This window comes from Mustela nigripes, chromosome 3 (assembly GCF_022355385.1).
Source record: "Mustela nigripes isolate SB6536 chromosome 3, MUSNIG.SB6536, whole genome shotgun sequence".
In the NCBI taxonomy this organism is placed as follows: Eukaryota; Metazoa; Chordata; class Mammalia; order Carnivora; family Mustelidae; genus Mustela; species Mustela nigripes.
In genome coordinates, this window is record NC_081559.1 from 57,618,392 (window position 1) to 57,632,010 (window position 13,619).

The following is a 13,619-nucleotide window of genomic DNA, read 5'->3' on the forward strand; positions in this document are numbered from 1 at the left end:
GCCCAAAACATTTTTCCTAACTTTGGTTAGGTTAACTGTAGTTGCCAGGGTCTTTAATGGAATTTTCTTCTTCTTTGCCTGGTTATATGATATTCTGGACAGGTAAGCATTTGAAAACTGATAGTCTCAAATATGCACAACTACCAGAGGTCCTTAACGTCTGTCCTGTAGACAGTATTTTACACAGGTTACTCTTTTTGTTTTTATTTCTTTAAAGAATGCAGTTCAGGGGCACCTGGCTGGCTCTGTCAGACGAGCATGTGATTCTTGGTCTCTTGATCTTAGGGTTGTGAGTTTGAACCCCATATTGGGTGTAGAGATTACTTAAAAAGAAAGAAAGAAAGTGCTCTTCACCGCTACAAACTCTTCTCTACATCTTGCCAAGTTTTTTTCTGAGAAATTTAGTCTCTGACTAGATAAAGAAACAAAATAGTAATGGAGTGAGAGGAGCAACAGGAAATATCACTGGCTGTTTTCTCAAAAAACAGCACCCATCCAGTAGAGAATAGCTGCATGGTTTTCTCTTAGTATGGTTCTAAACCAGAAGAAAACAGTGAAAGAGGAGGTAATGATCTTTTATATCCACTTACATATGGCTTGTTCTCTCATAGAGTAACTGATGGGTATTTTTCATTTCTGTTCCATTGGCTAGTAGTACTTCAATTTATTCATTTCTTTTTTATTATTTATTTTTTTGGGGGGGCAATACTTACTAAGTTCTTGCTGTGTGCCAAGCACTTTGCTAGGTACTGGTTATATGTTGAACAAAACAGACTTGTTCTTCTTTAATTGGTGGCAGGGGTATTTTCTGGACTTTGTCAGTAATACATTTTTGCTGATGGTTTGATGTTTTAGTTCCCTGTTGCTTTTTTTAGTATTTTCTGGCAAGTTAAGAAGGGGCAGTATTAAAAATGAAAGAAAGAGGGCGCCTGGGTGGCTCAGTGGGTTGAGCCGCTGCCTTCCGCTCAGGTCATGATCCCAGGGTCCTGGGATCGAGTCCTGTATTGGGCTCTCTGCTCAGCGGGGAGCCTGCTTCCCTCTCTTTCTCTCTGCCTGCCTCTCTGCCTACTTGTGATCTGTCTGTCAAATAAACAAATAAAATCTTTAAAAAAAAATGAAAGAAAAAAAAATGAAAGAAAGAAAGACTTTATTAATAACTAGTCTAGATGCCAGTTTAAATTCTTTCTCCATATGAAATTTTTAAGTTGCTCTGGATTCAGGAAATAACCTCTATGAATAAATACAGTGTTCATTATCCTGATTTAAAGTAGTACTTCCCCAAAACCTCTTATCACAGCTAACTTACTACTGTCCTCACCTTTTTCTTAAACTTTACTTTCTTAGTTAGATGGATAAAATTATCATACCAACAAAATTATCATGTTTTAGGGTTCCCTGGGTGGCTCAGTTGGTTGAGCAGCGATGCTGATGCTGACAATTGACTTTGGCCCAGGTCATGATCTCAGGGTCCTGTGATCAAACCCCCTGTGGGACTCTGTGCTCAGTGGGGAGTCTGCTTGAGGATTCTTTCCCTCTTCTATCCTCCCACCCCAGCTTGCTCGTGCATGAGCTCCCTCCACTCTCTCTCTCTCACTCAAATAAATAAAACTTTGAGATTCATCTCTATTTAAAGATAAGCAATAAAGCTGCATTAGGCAATAATAAATGAAGAATTACTTTTGGTTTTTAAATTTATTATCTGACATTTATTATTAAAAAGAAAATTAGACATTTGATTTTTCTTAACCCTTTGTACATAAGGAAACAATTTCTGTAAGAAAAAAAAAGAAATAATTTTGTATTCTTGTGTTTAGAGAGAACTTATTGTGGAACTTTTTATATTTAATGCTTCCAGCAAATATTATGAATTTTTAAACAAAAAATTTAAAAAATTTTAAAAATCACAGAATTTAGCATATAAATAGGAAGAAGCACAAAATACATATAGACTTACTTACACATCTGAAATGTAGTAAATAAAGTGATTGATTAATTTTAGTAAGTAAACCTTTAAAAACAAGATAGAATGTTGATTTATACTTTGGATAACTAACATTTGCTTTGTAATTTGTAATAGAGTTATTGTCAAGAAAAGGGAACTTTGAGCAAAACAGAACCTGGCAATTATAGGACACATCTTATTTTAATTTCCCAACTGTCAAGTATGGAAAAACAAGAAAGCTTTCTGTGTACGGAATTACATGTATAAGACTGTAGTCATCTTGAGGGTAAGGTCCCTATGTAAAATACCTTGTGCCTCTGAACGTTACAGTCAAAAGAGGCTTGTGCTTTTGATGAGGGAAAATATAATGTCTCCCTTAACCTTTCTAAGATAGATAGTAACATTTGTTTTAAAGGCGGTAGTCAGAATTTAAAAGTATTTTCATGTTGGCTACACCAGTCAGCAGCCAGTTTGTTCACCCCTGGTGCACCTGTGTTAAATTTGTTGTATTGCTGGCGGGGAGGGCGGGGGAAGCAAATTTATAGGCAAAGTGCATAGTATGTTGTTCACAGCTCTTTCACCTAGGGATTAAAAATTGTTTGCTCCCTTCCCCCAACTATATCTACGCATCTGCCTAGATCCCATAGCCCTAAAGTGTGTGCTGTCTGTAGCTGAAAATCAGTCTCAGATTGAGAAGAAGAAACGTGTCTAATTGGTGCTTTGTAGTTATTTTGTAGCAGAGGTAGATTAGCATTGCTGAAAGATTAAGCTTTATGTCCATTGGACACTTGCCTGAGCACTAAGTTTGATTTGTTTTCCACAGGTTTGATGCTTATAAAGTTGTTTTATTTGTGTTGTACCTGAATAAAAGGATATTTAAGAATAAAAGGATACTTGATGGGTTTTCCCAAAACTCTTAAATTAAAACAGTCAAGTTTATATAACATATAACTTGAATTTTAAATTCATAAATTGTGTGTTTATAATAATTGATATGCTTTTTTCTAGGGGCCACCTACAGATGCTCCTGCAGTGGACACGGCAGAACAAGTCTATATTTCTTCCCTCGCACTGTTAAAAGTAAGTATTGAATAGAGATACTTGCTTTACAGAACTCTGTTGCTTTCACTTTTACTTGGGAATATTTATTATGTTAACCCTCAAATTTAAGTCATTGCTCTAGGTGCATTTGTAAAATAGGAGTGTTTTATTTCCACTGAAACAAACTTAGGTTATTAAAAAAAAAAAAAAAAAAGTACCAAGGATCTTAAAGCTTAACCTATCTTGCTCTTTACAGATGTTAAAGCATGGTCGGGCTGGAGTTCCCATGGAAGTTATGGGTCTGATGCTTGGAGAATTTGTTGATGATTACACCGTCAGAGTGATTGATGTGTTTGCTATGCCACAGTCAGGAACAGTGAGTACTTTTTATGGTTGCCTGCTGTAAGTAAATGTGTTTCATTTCTCTTTCCTTTTCCTATGCAAAATAATTTTGATCACATTATATTTTCTTTTCCTGATAGGAAGAATCCATCATAAGATTAATGATAGAAATTTATACCCTGTATGGAATTAAATCATTCATCTTTTAAATGCATCATGAGTTCCCTTTAGATCCACAAACTGAGTGATGCTACCATTAAATCCCTTAACTCATAACTTTCAGCTTTAACTAGTATAGAATGCCAGACTTAAAAGTTCGTTACCCTAAACTAGTAGGGTATTAATTTGAACACTCCATTCAGAAGATTTTAAAGACCCTCTTAATTAGACTTTTAATTCACATATGTTATCTAGTCCTCATGTTTTATTCCTTTTGATTTGAAATATGATCCCCCAATTTTTGTTGGTGATAAATGACTTTAAGCTTTTCATATTCAAATGTTAAGTTTAAAGAAACCAAAAACTTGTGGTAAATTTTAGTTCTTTAGCCCAGGCTGGTAATTTCTTCAGAGAGGAAGTATACTACATACAAATTTTGGAAGTCATCAACTTTACCTGTGTAGAATGCATTATTCTTTCTGGAGGGTTTTTGTTTTGTTTTGCTGTTTTGTTCAGTGCATTGGACTTGTGTAAAAAAGTGTGCATTTAGAGCTAAAGAAAATGGCCAAAAAACCCGTCTGCTTTTCTTACAAAAAGCTACACACATATCCTTCTCATCTTTTTACCTAGAAAAATGTGTACTGTTCTGATGGTTGTTTTTTCTGTAACATGCAACATTTCTCTTACTGAGCTTTAGAAAATAACTGGATTAAGGAAATTGTCGTAAAGCTATTTGCTTGTTTGCTTTGTTTGAGGCTCTTAACGGTATACCTCAATAAAATAGATAATAGAGTAAAACAAGTTATATATATATATATGTATATGTATATTTTTAAAGATTTTATTTATGTATTTATTTGACAGAGAGACACAGCGAGAGAGGAGACATAAGCAAGGGGAGTGGAAGAGGGAGAAGCAGGCTTCCTGCCTAGCAGGGGAGCCAGACATGGGGTTTGATCCCAGGACCCTGGGATCATGACCTGAGCTGAAGACAGATGCTTAATGACTGAGCCACACAGGCAACCCTATGTTTTTATTATTTATTTATATACAGAGAGAGTACATGCTGAGAGGTGCAATGTAGAGGGGGAGGGAAAAAATCCTAAGCAGACTCCATGCTTGGCAGAGCCTTATGTGGGGCTCGATCTCATGACCCTGAGACAGTGACCTGAGCTGAGATCAAGAGTCAGCCACTTAACCGACTCAGCCACCTAGGTGCCCAGGCATTTTAAGTTTTTATTTATTGTTGTTTATTTGAGAGAGAGAGCGAGAGCACGAATGCATGTGAGTTAGGGGAAGGGTAGAAGGAAGGGGGGAGAGGGAATTTCAAGCAGACTTCCCATTGAGTGTGGAGCCCAGTGTGGGGCTTGATCCCAGGACCCATGGGAATATGACTTGAGCCTAAATCATGAGTCGGATGCTTAACTCACTGAGCTACCCAAGTGCCCCATTTTTTAAAGGTTTATTTATTTATTATTACTTATTTCATAGAGAGAAAGAGAGGACCCAGCATTTTAAATAGAGTAGTTACTACAGATTACAGTGTATTTCTAAATAATGCAAAATATAGACAAATATGCAAATTTTTCTCCAAATGGACTAGTTTGTTGAGGTAAACTAATTTAGATCTGCTGATTTTGTTCACCTGGCTATCCATTGTATTTATTTTGTACATTTGGTTATAGGGAAGTATTCTGTGTGTTAACTAAAGATTTAGATTTATCTAAAGTAAGGCTATTTTTATATCTTAGGCTATTTTTTTTTTAAAGATTTTATTTATTTATTTGACAGAGAGAAATTACAAGTACACTGAGAGGCAGGCAGAGAGAGAGAGAGAAGGAAGCAGGCTCCCTGCTGAGCAGAGAGCCCGATGCGGGACTCGATCCCAGGACCCTGAGATCATGACCTGAGCCGAAGGTAGTGGCTTAACCCACTGAGCCACCCAGGCGCCCCTATCTTAGGCTATTTTTACCTATTTTTATCTTTTATCTTTCATATCAGAATATGAAAAACATAATAAAGTTAACTAGTATTTCTGTTACCTTTGGTCCTTATCAATTACAATAAGGAGTTCTTAAACTTTGTTAACATTATATCCTTGTAAATACTTGTTTGACAGTATGAAGTAGAAGATTTTGATCTTTGTGTTCATTCTGTGTAGTAGAGTAGAAGAGTTTCTTCTGGCCTGAATCAGCTTTCTATAAAGATGTGTGTTTCTGTCTCATTCTTGTGGGATTTTTTTTTTTTTAAACACCCTTTAAAAATGTAAAAAACCTATAGGCAACAGATTGTATACCCCTGTTCTTGAGGATGCTTTCTCAGTTGGAATTCAGTTATTGTTTGTTTTGGTGGGAAAGAAGTGCTTATGTTAACTGGTTTATTGGGCTAGATTAGAATTAAATCCCTGATATTAGAAGAAAGCCTTGTAGAGCTAATATGGCAGTGATTTATCATTGGAGAGATGACATTAATGCCTTTAATTCTTCCATGTTCTAGGGTTTTTTGGTTGAACTAGCAAGGTAATGCAATATTTTTAAAAGAGTTGGTTATATATTGTCTCTAATGGGGAATGGGGAGGTGGGAGTGGAGAGAGAGAAAAAAAAAATTTTTTTTTAAGATTTTAATTTATTTATTTGAGAAAGAGGGAGAGAGAGAAGCAGACTCTTCGCTGATCCAGGAGCCCATTCTGGGACTCTTGGATTATGACCTGAGCCAAAGTAAAAAGCTTAGCCAACTGAGCCACCCAGATGCCTGGGAGAGAGAGCATTTTAAGCAGGCTCCACACCCAGTGTGAGCCAATGTAGGCTCAATCTTACTACCTGAGATCATGACCTGAGCCAAAATTGAGAATAGTTCTAACTGAGGCACTAAACTTCCTCCCCTCCCAACCCACCCACCAATAAAACAAGCAAAAGTTACTCTGGGAAATTCAGAAATTATTTTCCTTCTTTGAAGTATTTCTGTTACTGAGGAAAAAGAAGACTTCAGGTTGTTGATTATTGTAGTAGCTGAATAGTTAACAAAACTTTGGATAGGATGGAAGGGACATAGTGCTTGTCAGGTATCAGAGAAGGCATTTGAAAGTATGCTTGCCAAGGTAGATCTAACCAAAAATAGTTGGTTCAGTTATTTGGTATTTCTGGTAGTAGTAGATGTGTATGTGTGCTCACACGCATGTGCACATATGAGTAGCCATGGCCGGCCGTAAGTTCTTAAAGGATCCCAAAAACTGTCTTAACTCATTAGCTAACAGCAGTTAGCTAATTTTAAACTTTGGTGGTTTTAGAAGTTTCATTAAAGTGTGGTTTATAATTGATGGAAACGGGAATCAATTATCAATATCTAAACCTAAAAAATTACTTTGGTATCCCAAAATAATATGTGTAGGGGATTTGGAGGTAGCTCTTTGTTCATGTAGAGTGAATAAATGTTTGTGGGTCTTTTTTCAGAGTTCTGAAAGCCAATTATGTTTCTTTCTGTCTAAACCAGGGTGTCAGTGTGGAGGCAGTTGATCCAGTGTTCCAAGCCAAAATGTTAGATATGTTGAAGCAGACAGGAAGGTAAGTATTTTAACTGATTATATAAAGGAATAATGGGAAGTATTTTTAGACATGTAGTTCAAAATCTTGGTGTTTATGAATATCATACCTAGGAAAAAAAGTCATGTAGTTAATGTAAAAAGTATTACTTGCAGTGCTATGTGTCACCTACCCAGCTAGTATCTCTTTCTTCTAGAATCAAAGAAATTTGCCAATGAGAAAACTGCCTCATGTTAAAATTCTCAACCATCATATACTAAGCTTGGCCTGTAGCTTCCCTGTTTAGCATATGGAGTTACTGTCTAGTCACGTACAATTGAAAGAGCTTGTATGTTCCGCGTATTGGAACTGAATAAGATTCTGAATATTTAATTATATTAAGCCTATGATTTTTAAATTTTAAATTTTAAAGATTTTTAAAGTAGAATTCAAATATTCTTCAAGTTTTCCCCCCCAGATTAAATCTCAATAGTTGTCATTCTCTTGCTCAAATTCTTCTACTGTGGAAGAAACTTCAAAATTAATGTTAGCAAAAGGCTCAGCAGCTGAGCAGAACAGTGCAAATTGGTTTTTGACTGAGTTCCTAGTTCTACTGCTGGTTTAATTGATATTTAATCCTTTCACAACAGTGGATCCTGGTGTCCATTGTTAAAATTGTACTCTGCATGGAAAATCCAACTCCCAGACCTAAGGAGTTAAAGAGTAGATATTTACTTGAATGCTGAAAGGGTAAAACTGGCTCAGAGAAAGTGTGGTAACAAGGTGAAAAACTGAAAGCCTTATCTACCACTGCTAATGTGCGTCTCTTAATGATAGCACTCCTTTGTCATGCTTACTCATTTCCATGTTTTCTGGATAATATGGTGTATGATTTCAGTGTTTCTAATGGTGCTTTTTTCACACCTGTGTGTTTTTCATCTCTTCCTAATTTATACCCTGTTAGTGTGTTGTTTCTTTTCCTATCATAAATGTGTATTACTTGTTCTGTTCTGAACCGCCGAATGCCCTCTTTGTTTCAGGCCTGAGATGGTTGTTGGTTGGTATCACAGTCACCCTGGCTTTGGTTGTTGGCTTTCTGGTGTGGATATCAACACTCAGCAGAGCTTTGAAGCCTTGTCGGAGAGAGCTGTGGCAGTGGTTGTGGATCCCATTCAGAGTGTAAAAGGAAAGGTAGAGTAGATTCTGTCTTTATTAGCATCTGCTGCCACATTCTGTTTACAAATACATTAAATTAAAATTTCTTTTGTTTAAAGCAGGATTCTTACACACAAAAAACCCCTGTCTGGGTACTTTAAAAAACAAACAAAAAACCTGTACAAGTTGAAAAATGTGTCATCTTAATATTATTAGCAATATAACTACTTAGAGATTTGTTTCTACTTTAATCAGGTATTGTCTAATCATAAATGTTTATTTTTAAATTTGTATTTCATAGGTTTAGGAATGTTCAACCTTACTAAAAGCCTACTGTACACATTTTATTAGTATTTTAATAAACATTGTTCTACCTTCCTTTATTTTAGAATGGTGAATTTGGGATTGGCACATTTTATGTATCTAGTTAAGGACACTCTGTTTTGCAGACTTTGTGCAGGACATATTCTGGAATTGGATGTTGCGAATATTTTAGACAATGAAAACTTGACCTAAACACTTAGTATCAGCCATTCGCATTTTTGGAGTGAGGACACAGATGAATGATTAAATATGCTAAATGATTATGAAAAGAGATTAACTTGCAAAGCATATTGGGTTATAGTTGTTCTTTGTTGAAATCTTTTGTTCTTGTTTAGTTCTTTTTTTTTTCTCCCTTCGTTCGTTCTCTCTCTTTCTTTCTTTTTTTTATTTCTTTCTTTCTAGCCCCATATGCCATTTTCCTATTTCCTGCCTCATGACAGCAGGGAGCAGCTCTATTATCACCTTCACAGAGCTGTCTGCAAATGTGAGAGGCAATTCGATTTTGCTCAACCACAGGGAGAGTGGATTAGAAAAACTACAGAACATAGAGAAATTGGCTAGGTGGTTACTGCTTTAAAATACTGCTGAGGTGTCTTGTTTGAGCATGTACTTCCATTGTAGTGTAGAATAATTGTTAAAAAAAAAATCACAATACATTTATGGAATCCTTTTTATGCAGCTTTTACAAATAATTTTTAGAGCACTTAAAAATAAATATTAGCTTGCTATCTAACAGACCTGGAGTTTGCTAGTATTGCGGATTACATTTACATCTGCTCACCAGCTCAAACAAACTAAATATGGCTGTTAAACATGGAGTTTTTATCTGTCATGATTTGAAGTTGAACACTTTCTGACATCATATTATTATGATGAATAAAAATTGAGGTCTTCTCTAAATCATGATCCTATTACATGTGATTTAGCTTTTCAGAGGTGGAATCTAGCCACAAAAACAATAATAGAAACCAATACACTAGACTACTCAAAGTGGATTACTTCTGATGTTTGTGTATACCTATATTTCAATTTACTTTTTTTAACTAAGTATATTATTACTTAACTGTACAGATAAAAAGAGTGGAAAATCCTTGACTTTTATTAGTTTTATGAATTATAGTACAGTATAATACTTCTTAAATCTAATTCCTGATAATTAAGATACCTTTTTAATAACTCAAATTAACTCATTTAAGTAATAATTAACATTTTAGAAATATAAGTTATCTGATTAAGTCTCTCTACCACAATATTTACAAAAAATAATTGAAGCTTAATGTTAAATGTAATTAGAATTCTAATTTGCAGTATCAGTGTATCTGACTTTTTATACTTGACTTGTGATGGTGGCCACTTTGAATAGGAAAATATAAACTTAAATACAACGAAAGAAGACATTCTCAAAACAAAATAAATATGTATTTTTAGCCATCTTCTTTATAGCATCTTAAAGGACAGTTTTATATTATATAACTGGAATTTGCTTTATTTCTAATTAAACATAATTCATGTTAAAAGAATGAATTTTAAAAATACACTTGTGTGACATGACTTGTCATCTGGTAAAATGTAGTTATTTTTTCAAAATAACCTATCTAAAATTACTTGATAAAATCATAGGTATCACTGTCTAGATTTATAGTCATGAGAAAATAGTTCTGAAATATTTAGTATACATACCTATCACTGATGATACACATCACTTCTTGTACCTAGCGTGTAGATTCACACAATTTCATGACCTGAATTAAGGATTCAATTCTTTCTCAGTAATGTAACTTCATCTATAGGATGTCTGAGTTTGGTTATAATTTATGGTTCTTTTAGTGTCAGGACCTCCCAGAACTATGAGCCAAATGAAATGCTAGTAAACCCATGGCCAAAGTTTTCTAGTTAAAATATTAAACACAAGAATATAAGCTTATGAAAATGAGGAATAGCGTGGGATTCTCCCTCTCCCTCTCCCTTCTCTGCATGTGATTTATCAAAGCTGTCAAAATATTTAGTAAGACAATGATTAGATCAGGAGTTAAAATGACAATCTATATGTAAATTATTGAAGTTGAGACTGTTCACTTAATACCTCTTTACTGTAAATTTTATATTTTCATTTTTATAAATCCCTATATTATCTATTTTTGAGTGATTAGGTAAGCACTGAATCTTTGTTATCTCATTAATTCATGATGTTTGATTTCCTTTTATAGCGAATTGATTGTATTTTTATGGAATTATTGCTGTGTGCCAGGTATTGTGTGATAAATATTTCAAGTTGTCTCATGTATTCTTTAGAAATTCCGGAGATCCCATTATTACTCCATTTTGTCAGTGAAAAGATTAAAAAAATTAGGGTCAAAGAGATTATTTTGCCCAAAATTATAGCATTATTAAGCAGCAAAACAAGGATATAAATCAGGTCTATAAAATTTCAGAGCTCAAGCTGTTCTGCTGACTCTTTAATAGTAGACAGTTAGGAACTATGTAACTAGAGGAACTCAGGATTGGCAAATGAGTATTAGAGGTCATTGCAAGACTTTTTCTTATCTTATATGGATAGATATCACTCCCTTCAGTGTAAGTCACGATAAGGGGCTATGTATTTTATCTAAGTTCTCAATAGTACACTGTACTATTTATAGTAGTTACTACATATTAAATGATTTTCCTCATACAGTGTTTGTTGATTTTTATTTTAAAAAGCAGTTTAGACAGACTCATTCCTCTCAGCTTTTGCAACATCCCTAGGACCAAAATTGAGACCTACATAAATAATTAAATATACTATATAATAAAGAATCCATAGCCCTCTGTATATTATGTAATCCTGTAAATGTTTAAAAATGTTAAAGGTGGAAAATAATAACATGTATAATTTAAATGGAGAGTAGGTATATAGAAGTTAGTGATGTGCTTAACTTTAGTGAATAGTTTTTAAAATTCTGTTTTAGTTTATTTGTAAAATGTATATATTCAGATATTTTAAGCTTCAGTTCTCAAGTAGTAAAGTAGCAGCCTCTTACTTAAAAGTTTTGTTATCTTATATATTCAGCCCACAACTAGACTTGATCCAGCAGCAGATTTAGAAGTTAACTTAGCTTATATATCATTATACTTCCTTAGGACAAAAAGAATGATGACTTTGTGCAAAGTTATAAAACTACCATGCAACTATTACTACTTTTGAAAACCTGTTTTCTTATCATAATTTCTGTCAGTAAAATTTTTATATGTTATCTGCTAACTGATAACAATCTTTGTTTGTTCTCTATTTTGAAAACATTAAAAGAAAATAAACCACTAATAACCCTTTAGTCCATATAAATCTTCACACTGGCTGAATTTTCTTGAGAAGCTTTTATTCAATCTGATCAGAAATAACTTAGCTACAGGTATTTCTTAAGTACATATAATGTGCCTGTGTGCCAATGATTCTGGTATATAAAGTAGATGAAAACAACAGTCTTGGTCATTTTGAGAAGATAAGTCATATACATTTAGTGTATGGCAGGTAACATACATCTAGTGAGCCAGATAACATTCTGCCAATTATGTGCTGATAATCCTACATTGCATACTGATAGAATACAAATTACACTGATACTGCTTTGTTTCTATAACTAAGTATTAAATTGGTTGCTAGAGAGAGAACTAATGCAACAAATACTTATTCAGAACCTTGTATGTGCCAATATACAATAAAGTAGTACTTGTTTAGCAATCATAGTAAATGCAAATTAGAAGAAGAAAAATTGGTATGACTGCACGAAGTGAGTGACGCTTGAACTGAGCTTTGATAGGTGGGCAGGACATCACTCCCACAAGAGACATTTGTCTTTCTGGAGAAGAATGTAGAAATAATTCTGTTCCAGGTGGTATCCTTATTTACCTCTTTGTTCATGCTTTTCTCACAGATATATTAGAATGTAAAATGAATAGTTTTTGGTGATGTTATTGTTGTCTTTATTCAATATTTCATTTTTTAAAAAGGGGGCTTTGAAAAGTAAATGCAAATGTAGGAGGAAAGAATTAGAGAATGAATATTATGAGCATTTACCTATTATTTTTCAGAGATTTATAAGGTTTTCTTTTTCAGCATAGGGGGGCGGGGCAAGTATTTTACTTATCCAAAAGTTTTGTATTAGAAGTGGAGATTTTAAACTACTCAAAAATAGTTTTGTCTTAGCTTTTTCTTCTTACTGTGGAAAATATGTATCATAATGGCAGGGCATAGAGTAATGAAGAGCACAAGCTTTGTTACCAGGGCTTCAGTCGAATCCCATTTTTATCTCTCTCTCTTCTTTATGGTATGACTTTGAGCAAGTTATCTAATCTTTTTTTTTTAATATTTTATTTAATTTTATTGGACAGAGAGAGAGACCACAAGAAGGCAGAGAGAGGGGGGGAAGCAGGCTCCCGCTGAGCAGAGAGCCAGATGCGGGGTTTGATCCCAGGTCCCTGAGATCATGACCTGGGCCAAAGGCAGAGGCTTAACCCACTGAGCCACCCAGGAGCCCAGAGCAAGTTATCTAATCTTGAGCTTCAGTTTTGTCATCTATTAAATCAGGGCTTTTAGTACCCATCTCCTAGTATTATGAAGTAATATGTTAGGATTAGAATGTGCATGCTTTATAGGAGATATGCAATAAATGACATTTTATTCTCAAGATTAAATTAATTGCTACTTAAATAGATTAACAACTAGCTTATTTTAAAATATAAGATATGAATATTTCTGAGAATTTTTTTTAAGGAACAAGTCTGTAACTGTGTTGCTCACTTTAAGAAGGTAAGGGTAAGGGCGCCTGGGCAGCTCAGTGGGTTAATAAGCCTCTGCCTTCAGCTCCAGTCGGTTGGTCGTGATCTCAGGGTCCTGGGGTTGAGCCCCAGGCTCTCTGCTCAGCGGGGAGCCTGCTTACCCCCTCTCTCTGCCTGCCTGCCTCTTTGCCTGCTTGTGATCTCTGTCTGTCAAATAAATAAATAAAGTCTTTAAAAAAAAAGGTAAGGGTAATAACTACAAAAGAAATGAAAACTTGCTTGCCCTTGTGTTTTGCACTTCCTAATTTAAGAAGACTCTTTTGAGTCAGCTGATTTTTTTATTGAGCACTTACTATTTTTCTGACATATTTCTCTAGGACATG

General features: G+C 34.6%; 1 protein-coding gene across 1 annotated transcript in view; it reads left to right on the forward strand.

The window, feature by feature from the left end:
• Positions 1-13,619, forward strand: part of PSMD14 (proteasome 26S subunit, non-ATPase 14) — a 100,769-nt gene that overhangs the window by 53,565 nt on the left and 33,585 nt on the right. The window contains exons 4-7 of the mRNA XM_059394072.1: positions 2,951-3,022; positions 3,240-3,359; positions 6,974-7,044; positions 8,043-8,193. Of these exons, the coding sequence (XP_059250055.1) occupies positions 2,951-3,022; positions 3,240-3,359; positions 6,974-7,044; positions 8,043-8,193 (414 nt within the window). The remainder of the gene's footprint in view (positions 1-2,950; positions 3,023-3,239; positions 3,360-6,973; positions 7,045-8,042; positions 8,194-13,619) is intronic.